The sequence below is a fragment of the Phyllobates terribilis genome, unplaced genomic scaffold (assembly GCF_046119375.1).
Source record: "Phyllobates terribilis strain yellow unplaced genomic scaffold, ASM4611937v1 Scaffold_66__1_contigs__length_7565176, whole genome shotgun sequence".
Classification (NCBI taxonomy): Eukaryota; Metazoa; Chordata; class Amphibia; order Anura; family Dendrobatidae; genus Phyllobates; species Phyllobates terribilis.
Window position 1 is genome coordinate 1,565,755 of NW_027362826.1, and position 23,512 is coordinate 1,589,266.

At 46.7% G+C, this 23,512-nt stretch overlaps 1 protein-coding gene across 2 annotated transcripts; it reads left to right on the top strand.

Annotated features, from left to right (window-relative positions):
• The first annotated feature begins 115 nt into the window (after positions 1-115).
• On the top strand, positions 116-21,660 carry LOC141193545 (dynein axonemal heavy chain 12-like). 2 transcript variants are annotated; one of them, XM_073662143.1, is made up of 9 exons: positions 116-208; positions 721-804; positions 2,268-2,456; positions 2,547-2,666; positions 3,655-3,844; positions 4,207-4,358; positions 4,810-4,951; positions 5,493-5,658; positions 21,251-21,660. In XM_073662143.1, exons 1-5 carry the CDS (start codon positions 179-181, stop codon positions 3,814-3,816), a joined length of 585 nt encoding a protein of 194 aa, XP_073518244.1. In that variant the 5' UTR covers positions 116-178; the 3' UTR covers positions 3,817-3,844; positions 4,207-4,358; positions 4,810-4,951; positions 5,493-5,658; positions 21,251-21,660. The 2 variants fall into 2 exon arrangements, with proteins under 2 accessions (XP_073518244.1, XP_073518245.1); XM_073662144.1 differs by having other exon boundaries at positions 4,813-4,951.
• Positions 21,661-23,512: the final 1,852 nt, after the last annotated feature.

Sequence of the window (23,512 nt, forward strand, 5' to 3'; positions counted from 1 at the left end):
TCAATTGTGGGATTGTACTGGATTTTATGGGAAGAGCAATTTTATTGATGCCTCTCTTCATTTGCAGTGGACCGATGGGATTGTCGCTAATACTTTCCGGGAGTTTTCGTTATCTGAGACCCCGGAAAGAAAATGGGTTATCTTTGATGGACCTATTGATACGCTAGGGATAGAAAGTATGAACACCGTCCTAGATGATAATAAAAAGGTAACTCTCTATTTTACTTTGTGAAAACTTTTTTTTTTTTATTTATATCCTTTTCTGTTTTCATCACCATGTAGCATAACAAAAAGTGATACAAAAAGTTATCCTCCATGTATATCTACAGCCATGATGGAGAATAGAAAACATTAGATTTTATGGCATCTTTATATATCTTTAATTAGCAGTAAATTGCAAAAACTGTTTGTATTTCCTAACACTATCCGACAATATCCATTCATGAAGATGGAAATAAGCCTTTAGTAGAGGACTTATGTATTGTATGTGGAGAGAGACGCTTTAAAAGATATTCATTGCAGGATCATCTTCCAATTATAAATCAGCTACTAGATTTTTGCACTTTTTTCAGATATTAATTTGTGCACATAATGATTGTACTTTCTCCACTAAAGCTTACAATGATCCTTTATGAGGTTACTGATCAGACTCCGTGGATTAAGTTATTATTCATTTGTTCAACATTTAATATTGTTTTAAATATGTCCTGTTATTTTTAGCGTTGCTTGATGAGTGGGGAGATCATTCAGATGTCACCTCAGATGAGTCTGATTTTTGAAACAATGGACCTTTCCCAGGCGTCGGTAGGTTTTCACTCATCCTATAAGAGAGGAGTTCCCATATACTTGTACATCGGGGGATCTAATGCTAACTAATCAGATTTAGTTATAGGGTTGAATTTTAGAGGTATTCTCATCTTTTAAAGCATATCCACAAAATGGCCATAATTGTCTGATAGATGAGGGTCTCTCCTCTGGCACCCACCCTAACTTTTCTCGAATATGAGGCCCCATCTTGTGCCGCTGTGAAAGGAGAGTTTGGCAGCACGAGCAACTCTTCCATTCACCGATTTGGAAGTCCTACATACACAGTCATCAGGGGTGTAATGATCGCGGTTGCAGAGGTCGCGACTGGGCCTGTGCAGGTGAGGGGCCCGCCGACATCAGCGCAAACTTCAACTGCATGTGCACCCCCGAACGCACATTCAGACGAAGTGTATTGAGGCGCAGAGACCTGTTGGGTCTGTGCACGACAATGCACGCTGCCGGCTAATCAGAAGCCAGCAGCTGATGTCGGCGTGCACGTGACTGAGGGTGCATGACAGTGACATCATATGCTCCCGAAGCTTGCACTCTGAAGTCAGATGCTGGCTTCAGAAGAGGATGGCGCACAGCGGGGGAGCGGAGGAAAAGAGAGCAGAATCATTTATTTTTTTCCTATGCATTAAAGTACAACGGCAGAATGGGGGACATATACCAGGATGGGGGATATATATACTAGGATGGGGATATATATATATACCAGGATGGGGAATATATATACTAGGATGGGGGATATATATACCAGGATGGGGGATATATATACTAGGATGGGGGATATATATACCAGAATGGGGGAAAAATATACCAGGATGGGGGATATATGTATCAAGGTGGGGCCCAGGATAAGGGACATATATACCAGGATGGGGGATATATATATCAAGGTGGGGCCCAGGATAAGGGACATGTACACTAGGATGGGGGATATATATACCAGGATGGGGCCAGAACAGGGGACATATATACCAGGAAGGAGCCCAATATGGGGGATATTACTACATAATGGGGTAGGAGGTGCAACACGTATGTCCTTATAGGATTTAGAACACTATAAGGGCCCATACATCTGACCAACATGCAGGGGGTCCAAATGTTGCAATGGGGGCCCATCGGACTCTAGTTACGCTACTGACAGTCATCTCTACATTCACTTTAGTCGCTATAATTAAAGGGATTGTCAGTCCCTTTCATTCTGGTGCTACTACAACAATCATCTAAATGGTGAGGATCCAGTTCCTGACACCAGCACTGAATGTAGGGAAAATGTAATGTTACATAGCTTCTACTCAAATAAATGGATGTCTATGTAATCTATGGATGATGGAAACGTCAGGACACTTGGAAACGACTTTGTAGACTGTTTTTCATCCACCCAGCGAGATAATTAGATAACTGGATGGGCTTGTGTCTTAGGGCAACCCTACTTAGTATATCTCTCTCTCCAGCCCGCCACTGTTAGCCGCTGCGGTATGATTTATCTGGAACCCCAACAACTGGGCTGGGCGCCCCTGGTGAGGTCCTGGCTCAGCACCCTTCCCGATGCACTGAAGACTAAGGACCACCTCGCTCTTCTAGAGGAACTCTTTAAGTGGCTCGTCCAACCTTCCCTTCGATTCCTCCGAAAGCAGTGCAAGGTGGGCGCCATGTGTCCTCTCAATTGTAGGAGCATTGCGCAAGTTTGTAGTCTAGATTTACCCTCAGTGTCCTAATGTCTTTCCTCATAGGATCTGGTGACAACCAGCAATGGCAATGTGGTAATATCACTCACACCATTATTGGAGATGCTGATTTTTGATGTGGTGAGAGAGGATCCGAATAATAAGAACATTCGTATCTGGATCCTGGTAAGTGGAAGATCTGCCGATCCCATACACAGTGTGGCTGATCCATCTGCAGGTATAGACAGTGCTTTCCTATGCTCCTGGAAAACGGGGAAATAATTCCAAGTGGAGAGAAATTGTGAAAATATCACAATTCTGACATTATTTTTTGGGAATTGTTTTTACGGTGTACATTGTGTGGTAAAATTACTTAGCAATATGATTCACTCCTCAGTACGATTACACCGATACCAAACATGTCCAGTTTTTTTATTAGATTGGTAGTGAAAAAAAAAAATTAGAGGTTTGGGAAAAAACATTTTTTTGGGTTGTGTCACCATTTTCCGAGACCCGTGACGTTTTCATTTTTTAGTCGATGGAGCTGTTTGAGAGCTTATTTTTTGTGGTACGAGACAATGTTTTTGTTGATACCATATTGCGATAGATATTACATTTTTATCGCTTCTTACAGCATTTTTTGTGATACTGCATCAACCAGAAAAACATAATTTTGTCGTTCTTGATTTTTTTTCTCGTTACGCCGTTTACTGATCGGGTTAATTATTTTTATATTTTGATAGATTGGACTTTTCTGAATGCGGCGATACCACATATGTGTATTTTTTGTAAAACGTATTTTCTCTGTTTTTACTGGGGGAAAAAACCCATTTCAAGTTTTATGGGTTTTTTTTTTGTTTTTTTTCATACTTTTTAAAACATTTTTTGTAACTTTTCTCTGTATTTATTAGCCCCCTTAGGGAACTTAAAGCTGCGATCGTCTGATCGCTTGTGCTATATACAGCAATGCTACACCATTGCTGCATATAGCAAAAATCACGGTCTCCTTTGAAGCTCGACCACGTCATCCGCGATTGTTAGAGGCAGGTTCCTGACGTCTGCTGAGAATTGCATGTCAATAGCACCTTTAGAAATATATTTACTTAGAAAATTGGTGACGTGTTCAATACTTATTTCGCCCGCTGTATATTGTATCCCTTTTCTTCTCTTTTAGGCCAGTTTTGCTTTCTCCCTGGTTTGGTCCATTGGCGGCTGTTGTGACACCGACAGCCGAGTGAAGTTTGATGTTTTTTTTCAAAGAAATTGTCACAGGAAAGATCGATCAGAGCCCTTTCCTGTCCTCCGTGGGGAAATGGGAATGTCCTTTGGACGATAAAGGCCTGGTCTATGACTACATGTACGAGGTAAAGGGATTTCTTCATGGAAATCAAGCCTAATGCTCAGCAACTTATAACTTTGGCCTTTGGGTTATTATCTTAGGTCTCTTAGGACATGTTCACACTGTGTTTATGCCGTATATCTATGACTCTGCCAGAGGTTCTGATTGAATCCCCGAAAAACTGAATTCAGAAGGAGACATGGAGTCCAATGACCTAAGTGGATTCCGTCAGATCCTCTGGCAAAGTAATAGACATGCTGCATAAACGCAGTGTGAACAGGACCTAAATGTCAAACTTATGTAATGTGTCAGTGCTCTCTTATCCTTACATCAAATGTGTCCGAATATGGTTTATCAAAGTTGTAACTACTTTTTTTTTCTTTGAAGTTAAAAGGCCGAGGGCGCTGGGTTCACTGGAATGAGTTTATTAAAGGCACAGCCACGTGGGACAAAAGCACCAAAATCCAAGATATCATTGTGCCAACTATGGATACTGTCAGATACACCTTCCTCATGGATATGTGCATCAAAAACACCAAGTAAGAGTAACAAAATGACTCTTATTAGGAAACCTTGTTGACAATTATCCATTTTGCCATCACAATTACTTATTGTATGGGAAAACCATTCGGATAGTGGAGTCGAATTAGGAAACCCTATTGGTCTATACACAGAAAACTGGCCGCCATTCACACCTGTCTGTTTTATGTCTGTACTAAATACAGTTTGTATAAATGAAAATAGTTTGCTAGTTACTTAAGGACGGGAAACACATATCACGATGGACGGACGGGCCGCGGGACCCCTGACCTGAAATTGACAGCCTCATAGACATCCATGAGGCTGGCGAGTTTGGGTCCGGAGATCTTGGTCCGTACATGGATGGTGTTTATCGGACGTCTGAATTCGGGCCTAAATTAGTAGTTTTATTCTCAACACTGTAAAATGTTTGATTTTATGGTTGTCCTACAAACTACTTTCCTTTTTTAGCAGACCACTCTTATTTGTGGGACTGACGGGGACAGAGAAATCTATTTACGTCAAAGACAAACTGATGAACAATCTGGACAAAAAAAAATTCTTTCCCTTCTTCATCAACTTTTCTGCTCGCACCAGTGCCAATCAGATTCAGGTTTGTCTTCTTTTTATCACCCTGCCTTCTGACAAATGAAAGAGGTTGCTTCATTACGATATATAGATGTCATTGGGGGGGATACGCCACTTAGGACCCTCTGCTATGAGCCAGAGAGGAGACCCACAAACAACAGAGGTCTCTCTCGCAGACCCTGAAGATCTGTGTATTAGATGGTCAGACATACATTTAAATGGGTTGATGGACCCATGTGTGTCTTAAAACAAAAAAAATACCCTGTCGCTTCTCCACGCTGCCGCCTGTGTCCCCATCGGTCTCTTCACTTCCTTTTCGACCAGGAGATGTCAATGAAGCCAACCAGTGTCAGATGATCGCCTGCAGTGGTGACTTTCTTTCTGAGCCAGAAAAGAGAGCTAGAAGACTAGTTCTTCTAGGTCGAATGAAACATCAATTCTGAAGCCAATCAATAGCCGCTGATTTGGCTGCAGCGGTCATGTGATGTTTTCTACCTGAAAATGAGACACCGCAGTAGTGGTCAACCTATTGAATCTTCCGACACATAGTTTGCATCTTATTCTAGAATATCATCATGGACAGACTGGACAAAAGACGGAAAGGCGTGTACGACCTCAGATGGGGAAGAAATGCGTCATATTTGTGGATGATATGAACATGCCGGCATTAGAAAAATATGGAGCACAGCCACCTATCGAGCTCCTGCAGCAGTTATTAGACCACGGGAATTGGTAATATTCGCAAAAAAAATTAGTTTTTTATTTGTAAGTTTTCTTTTATCTTTTCCACTATACGTATATATGCAGCGTGTGTATGTATGTATATATATATACAGTACAGACCAAAAGTTTGGACACCCCTTCTCATTTAAAGATTTTTCTGTATTTTCATGACTATGAAAATTGTACATTCACACTGAAGGCATCAAAACTATGAATTAACACATGTGGAATTATATACTTAGCAAAAAAGTGTGAAACAACTGAAAATATGTCTTATATTCTAGGTTCTTCAAAGTAGCCACCTTTTGCTTTGATGACTGCTTTGCACACTCTTGGCATTCTCTTGATGAGCTTCAAGAGGTAGTCACCGGAAATGGTTTTCACTTCACAGGTGTGCCCTGTCAGGTTTAATAAGTGGGATTTCTTGCCTTATAAAAGGGGTTGGGACCATCAGTTGTGTTGTGCAGAAGTCTGGTGGATACACAGCTGATAGTCCTACTGAATAGACTGTTAGAATTTGTATTATGGCAAGAAAAAAGCAGCTAAGTAAAGAAAAACGAGTGGCCATCATTACTTTAAGAAATGAAGGTCAGTCAGTGCGAAAGATTGGGCAAACTTTGAAAGTGTCCCCAAGTGCAGTTGCAAAAACCATCAAGCGCTACAAAGAAACTGGCTCACGAGGACTGCCCCAGGAAAGGAAGACCAAGAGTCAACTCTGCTTCTGAGGATAAGTTTATCCGAGTCACCAGCCTCAGAAATCGCAGGTTAACAGCAGCTCAGATTAGAGACCAGGTCAATGCCACACTGTCACGCTGTCAGAGCGTACAGGGGGGTCAGGGGCCTGAGCTGACCCTAGACGGGGGCCCTGACTAATCCCTCAACCTGGAGGTACTGTTAATGGTACAGAGGTCCAGGCCGCCAGCGTAACCATAAACTTCTGAATATCCCTGAACCTAAGTAATCTAGTCCTGAGAAGGACCCCGATCACAACAATGGGAAACAGGATAGAAAATGCCCAAAACACAGTACTAGACAAACGAGACAGTACAAGGGGAAAACCAAAAACCACCTTGCATACAAAAACTAACACCACAATTACAGAGGGAACAACAACAGGTTAGGAGATAAATGATAAAGGGAGGAAGGGAACAAACCACACCGCATACTCCTCTGAACTCCACCAAACAACGATCCACTCTGAAGGTCTGCAAGAAATGCTTTCACCGACAACTTCCCTAACAGACCAGCAGGTATTTGAAGGAATCCCAATACTGCAGCATTAACTGCAGCTGGGCGAGGCTGAGCCTCGTCAAGCACAGAGAGAGAGAATTAACTCCCTCACAACAACAAAAAACAAAGCACCAAAAACTCAGCTGCGAGAAGTCAGGCTGTGTAGTCGCGACGATCTTCGTGGCGACACACCCATGACACACACAGAGTTCTAGCAGCAGACACATCTCTACAACAACTGTTAAGAGGAGACTTTGTGCAGCAGGCCTTCATGGTAAAATAGCTGCTAGGAAACCACTGCTAAGGACAGGCAATAAGCAGAAGAGACTTGTTTGGGCTAAAGAACACAAGGAATGGACATTAGACCAGTTGAAATCTGTGCTTTGGTCTGATGAGTCCAAATTTGAGATCTTTGGTTCCAACCACCGTGTCTTTGTGTGACCCAGAAAAGGTGAACGGATGGACTCTACATGCCTGGTTCCCACTGTGAAGCATGGAGGAGGAGGTGTGATGGTGTGGGGGTGCTTTGCTGGTGACACAGTTGGGGATTTATTCAAAATTGAAGGCATACTGATCCAGCATGGCTACCACAGCATCTTGCAGCGGCATGCTATTCCATCCGGTTTGCGTTTAGTTGGACCATCATTTATTTTTCAACAGGACAATGACCCCAAACACACCTCCAGGCTGTGTAAGGGCTATTGGACTAAGAGGAAGAGTCATGGGGTGCTATGCCAGATGACCTGGCCTCCACAGTCACCAGACCTGAACCCAATCGAGATGGTTTGGGGTGAGCTGGACCGCAGAGTGAAGTCAAAAGGGCCAACAAGTGCTAAGCATCTCTGGGAACTCCTTCAAGATTGTTGGAAGACCATTTCCGGTGACTACCTCTTGAAGCTCATCAAGAGAATGCCAAGAGTGTGCAAAGCAGTCATCAAACCAAAAGGTGGCTACTCTGAAGAACCTAGAATATAAGACATATTTTCAGTTGTTTCACACTTTTTTTGTTAAGTATATAATTCCACATGTGTTAATTCATAGTTTTGATGCTTTCAGTGTGAATGTACAATTTTCAAAGTCATGAAAATCCAGAAAAATCTTTAAATGAGAAGGTGTGTCCAAACTTTTTTCTGTACTGTATATACACACACATATATATACTGTATATATACACACACATATATATATATATATATACACACACACACATATATATATATATATATATATATATTGTATATATACACAACACATATATATATTGTGTATATATACACACACACACATATATATATATACTGTATATAGACACACACACATATATACTGTATATAGACACACACACATATATACTGTATATACACACACACATATATATATTGTATATAGACACACATATATATATATATATATATATATATACTGTATATACACACACATATATATATACTGTATATATACACACACACAAATATATAGCAACAGGGCCCCGCTGCGTCCTCTGTGTCTCTGTACAGATATAAGTGTAACACGTACTGGATCCAGCACAGGTGACAGTCTGCCATAGAGCTGACGTGCAGTACATACACTGTGTTATGGGGGCGCTCACCTGTGCGGACCCCGCTCTCCGGCCGCTACTTCTTTGCTCATATAAGGTCTCATTCTGCCATTAAACAATTCGGTTGTCATGGCAGCGGGGGTGGGGCGTTGGTAGGGGGCGTGTCTGGTATAGGGCAGATTGGGGCGGGGCTGTCATGCAGTGCTTGTCTCATCCCTGTAATTTCCTGCTGATGCCACCTGGTGGACAGCATTGGTCAGTACACGCTGAGAATGCTACATTTGCATTGTACTGTGGGAGCTGCTGGTACTACTGGTGCTTCCTGACTGCTGTCCCTATGAGGTATGCAGTATGTCACATGGTGGGGGAGGAACATTTTATATATGTATATGCACTGCTCAAAAAATAAAGGGAACTGTGCGGCCCTCCAAACAAATGCCACCCCACACCATTACTGACCCACTACCAAACCGGTCATGCTGAGGGATGTTGCAGGCAGCAGATCGCTCTCCACGGCGTCTCCAGACTCTGTCACGTCTGTTACATGTGCTCAGTGTGAACCTGCTTTCATCTGTGAAGAGCACAGGGCGCCAGTGGCGACTTTGCCAATCCTGGTGTTCTGTGGCATTTCTTTGGATGGCCGCACAGCCCTCCTTGTGCTCGGCAGAGGTAGCCTGACTGCCATTAGGTACCGAGATGAGATCCTCAGACTGGCGACTTTGCCAATCCTGGTGTTCTGTGGCATTTCTTTGGATGGCCGCACAGCCCTCCTTGTGCTCGGCAGAGGTAGCCTGACTGCCATTAGGTACCGAGATGAGATCCTCAGACCCCTTGTGAGACCATATGCTGGTGCAGTTGGCCCTGGGTTCCTCCTAATGCCGGACAATGCCAGACCTCATGTGGCTGGAGTGTGTCAGCAGTTCCTGCAAGATGAAGGCATTGAAGCTATGGACTGGCCCGCCCGTTCCCCAGACCTGAATCCGGGACACATCTGGGACATCATGTCTCGCTCCATCCATAAAACGGACAAACAACACAAATATTGGTTCTATCTTTTACACATTTGGGGTAGCCCTTAAGAGGGCCATTGGGTCAAAGAGAGAGAGAGAAGAGAGAGGGGAGGGAGAGAAGAGAGAGGGAAGGGAGAGATACCGGGAGATACCAAGAGAGGGAAAAAAGAGAGACCCAACCAGTGCAAGGCTAAGCCGGGCAGGCGGCAGCGGCTATTTATACCCACTGCTGATCTCTGATTGGTGGAAAATCTGGGTATGGCTGCTCTGATTGGTGGAAAAACTGGGTGTGGCTGCTCTGTGATTGGTCAGCATTATGACCTCACAGTGGCGATGACTCATACCTCCTGGGTGGTTGTTTTTAATGTATTTTTTGTTGTAACATTTTGTATGGCTGTTTGGTGCAGGGGGTGGGGTCGGGAGTATTTTAACCCCTGCACACCCCCATGACCATATGCCTCGACCCGTAGAAGCGTGATAGACACGCGAAACGGCCGTCGTCCGCAAAAGGCGCCGCTTCCCTGTATTTTTAATGGAAATGGAATAAAAGAAGATTTTATTAAATCGGTGTGCCACCTCGCTTTCTTCATGTATGAGTAGTATAATAATGATGATTTATCCTGGGGATGGGTTATCAATATCAGATCGGTGGGGCTCCGACACGCGGCACCGGCTCTACCCATCAGCTGATTGCAGCGCTCAAGTGTAAATAGTGTGAAGATTGAACATCACAGCTCCATTCACTGTACTGTGGGTCCTGCAGATCAGCTAATATTCATGTAATAGGAGCTGATCTGCAGCACCAGGGAGCGGCCACTACAGAGTGAACAGATCAGTGATTTTTCAGCTCCTCAACACTGTTTACATCTGACCTCGGCCGAAGCTGCAAACAGCTGATTAGTGGAGGTGCCGTGTGCCGGACCACCACAAATCTGATATTAATGAGCTAACCAGGGGATAAGCCATCAAAATGTTTGTCCTGGAAAATCCCTTTAAGGCCCACCTGCACATAATAAATATATATATATATATATATATATATATATATATATATATATATATAGCAAAGAGTGGGAAGGGGTTAATCACAGGCTCATAAAACGGACAAACAACACAAATATTGGTTCTATCTTTTACACATTTGGGGTAGCCCTTAAGAGGGCCGTTGGGTCAAAGAGAGAGAGAGAGAGAGGGGAGGGATAGATACCGGGAGATACCAAGAGAGAGAAAAAGAGAGAGACCCAACCAGTGCAAGGCTAAGCCGGGCAGGCGGCAGCAGCTATTTATACCCACTGCTGATCTCTGATTGGTGGAAAATCTGGGTGTGGCTGCTATTTATACCCACTGCTTATCTCTGATTGGTGGAAAATCTGGGGGTGCCTGCTCTGTGATTGGTGGAAAATCTGGGCATGGCTGCTCTGTGATTGGTCAGCATTATGACCTCACAGTGGCGATGACTCATACCTCCTGGGTGGTTCTTCTGGGCAATTCTGTTTTCTGATTGGTGGAAATTCTAATCAGCATTATGACCTCACAGTGGCCGTGACTCATGTTTCATGGACTGTTCTATCTGGGTGACCTGAAACATGCTGATCTCTGATTGGTTGAAATTCAAGTCATCTTCATGACATCACAATCAAGAAGAATGAATATCCAATTTACTTAATATAAATGACCAGCAATGCTGTTCTCTTAATGGTGGAAATTCAAGTCATCTTCATGACATCACAATCAGCATGTTATTACTGCCGATATGTCCAATTTTTTTCCTAAATTTCCTACGTTTGTCCTAATTTATTAGCACATATATACCACTCATTCCTACAATCAAAGGATCAGGAAACCCCTCTGAAATCAATATCCTACAATTTACCCCAACAGCAAAAAAACAACTATACACAAAATACCAAAAGGTATATCAGATTATTAATGAGCAAATAAAAGACACATAAAAATAATTTTTAGAAATGTGTAGAAAAAATGCTGTAAAGTAAGAACGCTTCAAAAATAGAAATGTTAATGATCTATTTAATCAATTAACAAAATACAAGTGAATGAACAAACGAAAAATCTAGATCCAATCAATATTTGGTGTGACCAACTTTTCACTTTAAAACAGCGTCAATTCTTCTAGGTACACCTGCGCAAAGTCAGGGATTTTGTAATAATGCAGTCAGGTGTCTGGTCATACACCATGGCAAGACTGAGCAAGAATACACAAGGAAGTTATACTACATCAGCAAGGTCTCTAAGGCACAAATTTCAAAGCAGATTGAGGGTTCAAGATGTGTCATTCAAGCACTAGTGAAGAAGCACAAGAAAATGTGCAAGGTTGAGGTCAATAGATGCAGTGGTCGGCCAAGGAAACTTAGTGCAGCAGATGTATGACACATTATGGTTACTTTCCTTCAAAAGCGGAAGATGTCCAGCAGTGCCATCAGCTCAGAACTGGCAGCAACCAGTGGGACTCAGCTTCACTCATCTACTGTTCAGAGAAGACTGGCCAGAAGTGGTCTTCATAGCAGAATTATGGTGAAAAAGCCATATCTTCCACATCAAAACAAGGCCAAGTGACGCTGAGTCACTGCATTAAAACAGAGAAAACGGGGAAGGAGGGGGGGGGGATTGGCAAGTTGTGCGCGGTTGAGCCAAAATATGAAAAATGTGGTTGTTACTGTAGGGAGTTTGTTCACTGAAGGGCTGGAGAGCAGAACAATAATGAGTGTCTGTGGTCAATAGTGATGCATAACCACGGTGAAGGGTCCTGTAAGTTTGGGGCTGCATTTCAGCAAATGGAGTTGGGAATTGGGTCAGACCTCATGCTATAACATTTTCCCCCATCATGGGCTCCTCTCTGGCATATTGTCCCTATTCTGGCATAATTTCCCTCATTCTGGTTTAAGACATCGCTGTTTCCTCCGCTGCACCTCCTGCATTCTTCAATATCCAGATCCATATTCCAGTTTGTCTTCTCTTCTGCACTACGTGAGTCCACAATCAACTGAGGAATGCCTACGTCTGCTTACTATCCTTATTTCTGTTTGCATATTACTGTACCTAAGTAAACTTGGACTATCGTTAACGTTTACATACCCTAATAGTAATGAAGGCCGTGCCTTACAGATTAGGTTCTAAGAAGTGTTGTTTGGAATGAACTTACCTTCATAAACTGTTTGCTGTGATCTTTTGCACTTGAGTTTAAAATAGACTTTCACACTACTCTTGTCTCAGTCTCTGCTTTTGGCCCACGCCATTGGACTTCAGGGTATCTACTAACATCGTAACAGGCAGTTCCTTTGAGCTCATGATTCTCATTTGGTCTGACATGCACTGTGAGCTGTGAGGTCTTATATAGACAGGTGTGTGCCTTTCCAAATCAAGTCCTATCAGTTTAATTAAACACAGCTGGACTCCAATGAAAGAGTAGAACCATCTCAAGGAGGATCACAAGGAAATGGACAGCATGTGACTTAAATATGAGCAAAGGGTCTGAATATTTATGACCATGTGATATTTCAGTTTTCCTTTTTTAATAAATTTGCAAAAATTTCTACATTTCTGTTTTTTTTCAGTCAAGATGGGGTGCAGAGTGTACTTTAGTGAGAAAAAAAAATGAACTTTTTAGAATTTACCAAATGGCTGCAATGAAACAAGGAGTGAAAAATGTAAAGGGGTCTGAATGCTTTCCGTACCCACTGTATATAGTACTCAATGGGTGTGGCCTGCCTCTGATTGAGAAGTGCTTCTTCCGGCAGTCTGAATAAGGGTCTATCGTTAGGGGTGTGACTAATTTGTTTTCACTTAAGGTGATATATGTCCCGCTTTTAATGAGATTTAATAACATTTGTATTTTAGGGTTTCTATTATAATTCTGGGATTTCCTAATTTGTTTATAGAATTTTTGAATTGCATAACACATAGGATAAGGATAATAGGTTTAGTATATGAGATAGGAAATAGTTATTGATAGAACTAGTGCAGTGGATGGGCACTAGTGTTAATAAAAAGAGGGGCATTTCCTGATAGTGTGCGCCATGTCCCATGATTTGGGAATCTTACAGACCATATTGCACTATCATTAAGTTGCTGTTTTGTTGCTATGCAGTTAGGTTTTCCTTTCTTATAAGTTTGTCCTTTGTCTCTCCCTGTCTCTCTCAGATGTAGCTGTGATGTCAGTAACCCCTCCCTTCTTCTCCATTCTTCTTCCTCATTCACCATTTTCAGCCATGTTAGAAGCTTATGTGCTTCCAGCCCGTTTCTAAAAAAGTCTTTTTACCTGCTGTACATTTGCACATCATCGAGTATTCTGCTAGAAAATAAATCTTCTTCTGAATCTTCAACAATGTGCTTCTTGCAGTCGAGTTAAACTATCTGAAGACATCACTATGTGTGAGTACGGTAAAGAGACAGCCTAGAAACGGTGTCTCACAGCGCCCTATGCTTGCAGCTTAGTCATGGAGTCAGAATAGTGTGAGTTCAGTGAGAGTTAGTGAAGTGCATAGTGAAGGTGAAGTTCAGGTGCGGTGGGCTGCTAGGGGCAGCATGTGTCACTTGTTCCAGGCAGTGGGAGGCATTACTGGGATCCAGAGCAATCGCTCCAGTCACGTCCAGAGCCTAAGGTCTGGTATAGGAGCTGCCGGATACTTTGTGTACTCTGAAGTACAAAGGAAGATGGACAGGGACCTGCATAGATGGAAGTTGAAGGCCAGTCCCGGGTGCACTGCAGAGGTGGACGAGAAATACAGGATGAGCTAGCAACAGGGCTGAAGAGGAGTTATGCTAAGAAGGAGGATAATGTGAATTGCTGTGCCTTATCCTGTCTGTACCCACCTGATGAACTAGAACTGTCAAGTATATGTTTGACTGTTACAAAGAACTTTGTGTCCCCTAAATTGTGTGCGGCGGCTTCTGAGGAAAGAAGCCTGAAGGCAGTGGAGGCCTGCGGCCTACAAGAGAATGTGCTGCACCCCACACCCTAGACCACACTGGGACTGGGACACCCATTGTCTGTAAAGTGCCAGAGCGAAATCAGACAGACGTTCAGTCACGACTACCGCTCTGTGCCACTTTACAAGATGAGTGATAAGGGAACTTCTCGATCAGAAGAGAAGAGGAAATAATGGTCGCTGCCCAAACTGTGACAAGAACAGGACCACAATGTGTGTCACCCTGGCCTGGATGCCACAAATGTATAATAAAGCTGTGTCTGAGAGCAAAGGGGAGGTCCTCTAGTCAAGGGCCATTAGCATGCAATACCTCCTGTCACAGGCCAGTAGGGGGAGCAGGCTGCCCCTATAAAAGCTGGAACTGGGGGCAGGGTTAGAGAGAACTGGACAACCTGTCTCTGGATTGAGAGGTGTCCCAGAGCCGGGACAGACAGTTGTGTTGCAGCCTAAGAGGACGTGTGGCAGTAGGAGAGCCACGAGCCAGCGACAAAAGGCGAAGTGAGTCTGTCCTGGCAGATAAAGAAACTAATCTTCCAGACTTTGGTGTCTGAGGCTGTGAGGATTCCACATCCTACAGCAGATAACCAGTCCGCAGGGGACTGTATGTTCCTTGGCCTAAGAAGCCCGGAGGCTCCGCCATAGCAGAAGGGACCAACAGAGCCGTACCAGGCCGGGAGTAGCAAGGGACCCAAGTTGCAAGCCATACGGGCGAGAGGACACGGTGAGCTCAGGAACGTGGGCTGTTACATTACCAGAAGGGAAATAGCCAGAAGGAGCACAGAGAGCACGGTAGGCCGACACCCTCATCTTGACCAGGGCCAGCTTCCCACTTGCTCTCAGACATCCAGGCCCCCTCCTAGCCGGGCCTGTTTCTGGGTCGTTTTACCTGTTCTAATAAAGACCCTGAACTGTTTAAGAGGCCTCCGTTTCCTGGCTAACGCGGTTGGAATCATCCCCTCCATCATCCATCATACACTGCCCTGGGGCCCTACTCTTCCCGTGGGGAGTTGTACTATTCGGAGCTGCACATTTACATCTGCCCCAGAGGTCTGCACTGCAGCGGCGGTTAGCACTGACCGCAATCCACGGGTGGCGTAGTCGGACATTACTTAAAACTTATAAAGGACTGCCACTGGCCTGACCACCCTAAGCCACGGACCGGGTTGCCACCACTACCCCCATCGTCTCCCTATTGCCCGGCTCCGAGTGTCCCACGGCCCAGGGGGTGAGTCAGCTTTGGCGTAGTCGGCAGGATTGTAACCAACCCGCCACAAACGGGTATTGCGTGCCTGAAAAAGACTGTACACGTACCTGAAGAAGAGTTTTTCCACCACCCGGAGCCGTTTCCCGCCATTTTCAACCGTCTCCCGCCATCTTCCGTCGGTTCCCGCCATCTTCAGCCGTTTTCCCGCCAACGGATGCCATCTTCAGGACGCTGCGCGGGAAGAGGAGGGGCGTGGACGTCCAAACCGCGCGAGACCCGAATCTCCGCCCCACGCACCGACGCTGCGTAAGGTCCTGGAAGGGAGAGAGAGCGACGCTGACGTCATCAGGACGCGACGCAGGTCCTCGTCCGGAGCAGCACCAGCGGAGTCGCGGCCTACAGAAGAGGATCGTCAGAAGGTAGACCACGCTTAACTAGGGGGGAGGAAGATGTCGGACACTGAGGCGCCCACTACCACCAGCACAGCTGCAGCAGCGGTGATGCCATTTTCCCTGCCCTACGTCAATGGAGGGCCTGGTTGCCTAAGTATTCAGGGGAGCCCCATGCCCTAACTGACTTTAAGGAAAGGCTGTACAGTTTGTTCCAAGTTTACCCCCTGACAGAGGAACAGAAGATTAGCATACTGACAGGGCAGTTAACTGGCACAGCCCAGCGGGAGGTAAAGTAATGGCCCGCTGAGGAGAAAAGGACCGTAAAGGACATTCTGGCCCGGCTGCGGGGTACCTTTGATACACGTACCTCCGCTGAAATTAAAATGCGGTTCTACGGATGTAAGCAGCGGGCACAGGACAGCATCAGAGACTATGCCCTAAATTTGCAGGAAGCCTTGAGAGCGATCAAACAAGCTGACCCTGGCAGCGTGCAGGATACGGATAAGCTACTAACAGAACAGTTCATAGAAGGTCTGCTGTCTAGCGCCCACAGGACCCAGCTGCGCCTCATGTTCTTTCAGAACCCTGATCTGACCTTTGCCCAATTCAAGGACAGGGCCATAAGGGTGCTCCGTGAACCCGCAACAAGTGGCGCTATAAACCCCCGGCGCCCTGCTCTCACCTACCACCAGAAGGCGGCGCCCTCCTCTGTGGACTCTGTGGGGGACGATGCACAGGCCCTGAACCAAGCCCCGTCGAAAGATCTGCATCACCAAGTCCAGGAGCTGACCAGGAGCGTTGCGGCATTGACCAGGACCGTCCAGGCGTTACAAGTGGACCCGTCAAGACCCATCGAGTTGGCTTCAAGTCCGGAGAATGTCCCGTGGCGTCGACAGAGGAGGACCCCGTCGTTCCGAGGGAGGCCCACAGATCGCTACGCAGAGGATGGACAGCCCATTTGCCGTCGATGCAACCAGCCCGGACACATTTCCAGGTACTGTAATTTAAACGGGTCCAACCTGGGGCAGAGAGCCAACCCCCAGGCATAAGATCACCAGGCCCTTATAATTGGCGTGATAAGTACGTTGGGGGGGGCGCCCGGTTTTACCCGTGGTGCTGAACGGTATCCCCATGAGCGCCTTGCTGGATACCGGGTCGCAAGTAACTACTATCCCTTATGTACTTTTTAAGCAGTATTGGACTGATGCTGATATAACACGGTACCCAGACAGTGACTTGAGCATCATCGCCAGTAATGGCTTGCCCGTGCCGCAGATGGGGTTCAAGGAAATGACCATTAAAATTGGTAAAGTTGAACTACCGGCACAGGGAGTGATTATTGTGGACATTGACCGTCGTGAAAGTCACCCTAAAATAACTGTGGGTACTAACGTGATTGAAAATTGTCTTTCAGAGGTAATTGTAATTCTACAACAGGTGGCAGTGAATGCTAGTTCCAGCCAACAGAGAGTCCTCAACAAGGAGATAAAAGCCCTGATGAGACGGCAGCAGGTAGAACTGTCTGGTGGTGAGATCGGTAGCGTAAGACTGAGTGACCCATTCCCCATTTCCATGCCTCCCAAAAGTGAAATGATGATCTGGTGTCGGACTGCAATCGGGTTGAGAGGTAGAGACTACCAAGCCATGGTAGAACCCGTGTACTCAGACAGCAGGCCCACCATTTTGACAGCCTGGGGGGTGGTTGATGTCCGTCATGGGAGGGTGCCCGTTCACATTCTCAACATTGGGGAGAGGGAGGTACACTTACCCAGGTACGCTACACTTGCCAAACTGTTTGCTGTTGAGCACAAAGCTATCAGGGCCGTGGAACCTTTGCCTCCCTCTCCACAGGCGGAGAGTAATGGCTCCCAGAAACAAAAGGAGGACTGGTGCCAGAAACTCCATGTGGGTGCTGACTCCACTCCCCTGCACCAAAAACAAGGAGTCTACCGGGTGGTACAGGAGTACGAGAGAGTCTTTAGTAAGCACCCGCTAGACTTCGGCAGAGTAAAAGGGATAGAACACCACATCCCCACAGGGAGCCACCCACCAATAAAAGAGAGACACAGGCCTGTACCCCCTGCACATTATCAGAACGCCAAAGGTATGCTGCGGGAAATGAAAGAAGCTGGGGACATTAGAGATAGCTGTAGCCCCTGGGCAGCCCCCCTGGTTCTGGTAAAAAAGAAAGACGGCACCATGAGAATGTGCGTGGACTATAGACAAATCAACCGTATCACCCACAAAGACGCATATCCGCTGCCTAGAATAGAAGAGTCTTTAGCCGCACTAAAATCAGCTAACTTCTTTTCTACTTTGGACCTTACTAGCGGGTACTGGCAGGTTCCTGTGGCAGAGGCTGACAAGGAGAAGACCGCCTTCACCACCCCGATGGGACTGAGCGAGTTCAACTGTATGCCCTTCGGGCTCTGGAACGCACCAGGGACCTTCCAGAGGCTGATGGAATGCTGTCTAGGGCACCGAAACTTCGAGACTGTCCTCCTTTACCTGGACGACGTGATCGTCTATTCGAAGACTTACGAGCACCATCTAAAGCACCTGGCCGAGGTGTTCGAAGCCCTGGCAGGCTATGGCCTGAAGGTGAAACCATCAAAGTGTCACCTGTTGAAACCGAAGGTCCAGTACCTAGGGCACGTGGTAAGTGCGGAAGGAGTAGCCCCTGACCCTGAGAAGGTCACGGCAATCAAGAGCTGGCCAAGCCCTTCGAACATCAAGGAAGTGAGGCAATTCCTCTGGTTGGTAGGCTACTACCGAAGGTTCATCCCCGGGTTCACTAAGATGGCAGCTCCTATGCAGGACTTCCTGATAGGACAGTCTAAGTCCAGAAGCCAAAAGCCACCCTTCAAGTGGGATAAACCGGAAGAGGAGTCCTTCCGTCAGTTGAAGATGGCCCTCACAGGGGATGAGATCCTGGCCTACCCTGATTATGGCCAGCCTTTTATTCTCCACACAGACGCCAGTAATGTGGGACTGGGAGCCGTACTGTCACAAAACCAACAGGGCAGAGAAAGAGTGATCGCGTACGCCAGTCGGAAGCTGAGGCCCACCGAGAGGAACCCGGAGAATTACAGCTCCTTCAAGCTAGAATTCTTGGCGGTGGTGTGGGCCCTAACGGAACGCTTCAAGCATTACCTGACCTCCGCAAAGTTCACTGTGTACACGGACAACAACCCGTTAACACACCTAGACAGTGCAAGACTTGGTGCCCTGGAACAGCGGTGGATGGCCCGTCTCTCCAATTATGACTTCGTGATCAAGTACCGGGCAGGCAAAACCAATGCCAACGCTGATGCCCTATCGAGAATGCCTCACTTACCTGAAGGTGACGAAGACCCAGAAGAGCTGGAGGAGGTAGAACTCCCCGCGTTTCACCGGTATGGGGCCGCTCAATACTCCCACCGCGTGAAGGAGGAAGATTTAACAACCGTTATGATCAATCCCCTACCTCACCACAGCTGGGCCGAGACCCAAGATAGTGACCCTGCAATCCGCCTGGTGAAAGATCTGCTGACCCAGGAAGATGCCCGCTTAGATCCGGATGCTCCAGAGGAAGCCAAGCAGCTATGGAAAGAGAAGAGCAAGCTGTTCCTCTATGAAGGCAAGCTGTACAGAAGACTTGTCAACCACCGGACACAAGAGCTGACCTGGCAAGTCGTGGTCCCAAGGCGGGATGCAGCTATGGTCCTGCGGGCTTACCATGACAGAGCGGGGCACTTCGGTTGGAAGAAACTGGAGTTCCTGCTAAGAGGACGGCTCTTTTGGGTCGGCATGAGAGGGGCTGTAGAGAAGTGGTGCAGGGACTGTGGCCCTTGTAACTTAAGGAGAAAAGACCGCACCAGCCAGAAGACACCCTTGAAGCCCATCGTCACCCAGCAGCCTCTTGAGCTGGTAGCTCTGGACCACGTCAAATTGGCTCCAAGCCGGTCAGGATACATCTACGCCCTGACAATCGTGGACCACTATTCCCGTTTTCTAGTGGTGGTCCCGGTAAAAGACTTGACAGCCCAAACGGCGGCCAGAGCCTTCCAGCAATACTTCTGCCGTCCACACGGGTATCCGGAACAGGTCCTGACGGACCAGGGTCCAGCGTTCGGAGCTGAAATCTTGCAAGAGTTCTGCAACCTCTATGGCTGTAAGAAGATTCGGACAACGCCTTACCGCCCACAAACCAATGGGATGTGTGATTAAATGAACAATATAGTCATTGATCTCCTGAAGACGTTGCCCCTGGAGGAATGCAGCCTGTGGCCAGAAAAACTGCCGGACCTGATAGACTTATACAACCATATCCCGGTGAACGCTACAAACTGCACCCCGGCTTACCTGATGCGAGCCAGACCAGGTAAGCTGCCCCTAGATCTGGAGATGGGAGTCCTAACACCTGAGGACACCTCCCTGGATGCGGACTGGGATTCGGAGAGGCGACTGCAGTACAAGAATGTACAGGAGAGTGTGGAGAAGAGCCTGGCCCAGGTGAGAGAAAGGCAAGAAAGACTCTTCAACCAACACGCCCCTGCTGGTCCCCTAGAACCTGGTGAGCAGGTCCTGAAGCGAAAGAGAAGGCTACATAAGATGGACGACCAGTGGGAAAGGGAACCCTACACCGTACTGCAGTCTGATCATGACAACTCGAAGGTGTGCGTGATCACCAAGGATGGAGGAGAAACCACTAGTACCGTCTCCAGAGACCACCTAAAAAGGTGCCCCGAACAACTCCGTAGTGCAGAAGAGGATCAAAGTGACCTTGAACCCGCAGAGGACAAGGAAGAAATGATCAGCACCGTTCTCTGAGAGTTCCCTCAGTCCTGGACTCGAATAAACGATGCCATAGTGGTACCCGTCCTGCATTTCCTGCAACCGGCTCAGCAACAACCTACACCAGAGCCGGAAGGTGAAGAAGAGCAAGCAGTTCCAGAGGCAGAAGAGCCTGTACCAGCAGCCCAGGAGAATCAACCCTCTGCTGACAGTGAGCCTGCCATGCCTGCGATGAGCCAAAGGACCCGTAGACAGCTGCCTGCCCTACCTGTACACCAAGCTGGTAGCTCTACCCCTAACGCTAGTGAAGAAAACCAGGTTGGTCCACCACCAGACAGTGGGTTACGCAGGTCAACCAGAAGCACAAAGGGGCAGATACCCGCTCGCTGGAGAATATAGGGTGCACTAAAACTGTAAATAACCCTGTTGCCAAGTGTTGAAATGTTTGCAAATTTACATGCATGATTAGTAATTGTGTATTTCAGTTTCTTACAGTTACCGTACGGACTCAAAGGTTATGGACTTTTAATAACCGGGACTTTGTATGGACTGCGTTCGGAGCCTGACCAAGGAATGAACTAAGACTGTAAAGGACTTGGGGCTAGGACAGACCCCCACCTGGTTAAGGCTCCCCGTTGTGTTGGTGAAAATGGACACCCGGTCACAGACCACACTGTGACCTTAAGAACTCAATCTGTGCGTCACTTGCCTGATAATGTTTTATGGTCATGCATATGATCTTTGTTTATTGTTTAGTCCCGGAGTACAAAATTTTACTAGGGGGGAATGTGTCACCCTGGCCTGGATAACACAAATGTATAATAAAGCTGTGTCTGAGAGCAAGGGGGAGGTCCTCTAGTCAAGGGCCATTAGCATGCAATACCTCCTGTCACAGGCCAGTAGGGGGAGCAGGCTGCCCCTATAAAAGGTGGAACTGGGGGCAGGGTTAGAGAGAACTGGACAACCTGTCTCTGGATTGAGAGGTGTCCCAGAGCAGGGACAGACAGTTGTGTTGCAGCCTAAGAGGACGTGTGGCAGTAGGAGAGCCATGAGCCAGCGACAAAAGGCGAAGTGAGTCTGTCCTGGCAGATAAAGAAACTAATCTTCCAGACTTTGGTGTCTGAGGCTGTGAGGATTCCACATCCTACAGCAGATAACCAGTCCGCAGGGGACTGTATGTTCCTTGGCCTAAGAAGCCCGGAGGCTCCGCCACAGCAGAAGGGACCAGCAGAGCCGTACCAGGCCGGGAGTAGCAAGGGACCCAAGTTGCAAGCCATAAGGGCGAGAGGACACGGTGAGCTCAGGAATGTGGGCTGTTACATTACCAGAAGGGAAATAGCCAGAAGGAGCACAGAGAGCACGGTAGGCCGACACCCTCACTCTGACCAGGGCCAGCTTCCCACTTGCTCTCAGACATCCAGGCCCCCTCCTAGCCGGGCCTGTTTCTGGGTCGTTTTACCTGTTCTAATAAAGACCCTGAACTGTTTAAGAGGCCTCCGTTTCCTGGCTAATGCGGTTGGAATCATCTCCTCCATCATCCATCATACACTACCCTGGGGCCCTACTCTTCCCGTGGGGAGTTGTACTATTCGGAGCTGCACATTTACATCTGCCCCAGAGGTCTGCACTGCAGCGGCGGTTAGCACTGACCGCAATCCACGGGTGGCGTAGTCGGACATTACTTAAAACTTATAAAGGACTGCCACTGGCCTGACCACCCTGAGCCACGGACCGGGTTGCCACCACTACCCCCATCTTCTCCCTATTGCCCGGCTCCGAGTGCCCGAGAGCAAATACATTAAATCACTAGCAGACAGTGCAGTTATCAAACAATAAAAAATAGACAGGATTCAAATGCAAGCAACATAATGTCAGAACTGATATACACATTAAGTGACTAGATTCCCTGGATAGCTAAATTCGCTGCTGAGGCCAGAACATGGGCTGCCCAGCACTATTTAAGTGCAACCCATGAAGATAGACACTCTAATTTACAAGGCCATAACATATAGGTGCATCTCACAAAATTAGAATATCATCAAAAAGTTAATTTATTTCAGTTCTTCAATGCAAAAAGTGAACCTCATATATTATATAGAGTCATTGCAAACACAGTGATCTATTTCAAGTGTTTATTTCTGTTAATGTCGATGATTATGGCTTACAGCCAATGAAAACACAAAAGTCATTAACTCAGTAAATTAAAATAATTAACAAAAAACACCTGCAAAGACTTCCTAAGCATTTAAAAAGGTCCCTTAGTCTGTTTCAGTAGGCTCCACAATCATGGTGAAGACTGCTGACTTGACAGATGTCCAGAAGGCAGTCATTGACACACTCCACAAGGTCCCAGAGTTCCAATTTTCATTTGAAATCAAGGTCCCAGAGTCTGGAAGAAGAGTGGAGAGGCCACGATCCAAGCTGCTTGAGGTCTAGTGTGAAGTTTCCACAATCAGTGATGGTTTGGGGAGCCATGTCATGTGCTGGTGTAGGTCCACTGTGTTTTTTCAACACCAAAGTCAGCGCAGCCGTCTACCAGGAAATTTTAGAGCATTTCATGCTTCCCTCCGCCACAGTATCATAGCTACCAGGGCGGCAAAGGGGCGGTGGCCCCGGGCCCCTCGCTCTTAGGGGGCCCATCCAGGGCTACGCCAGTGTAACTGTATCTGGCATGCCCCTGGTGCCAGCATCGGGCCCCACCGCCCGTCACCGCCGCAAGTTTACTGATGAGAGAGGGAGCGCGGATC

Bases quoted from the DNA above. Each gene is read 5' to 3' on its own strand.
- LOC141193545 (XM_073662143.1), top strand. From the start codon at position 179: ATGAACACCGTCCTAGATGATAATAAAAAG. The intron at 805-2,267 runs GTAGGTTTTCAC...CTCTCTCTCCAG, and splicing joins TGGACCTTTCCCAGGCGTCG to CCCGCCACTGTTAGCCGCTG. The intron at 2,667-3,654 runs GTAAGTGGAAGA...CTTCTCTTTTAG, and splicing joins ACATTCGTATCTGGATCCTG to GCCAGTTTTGCTTTCTCCCT.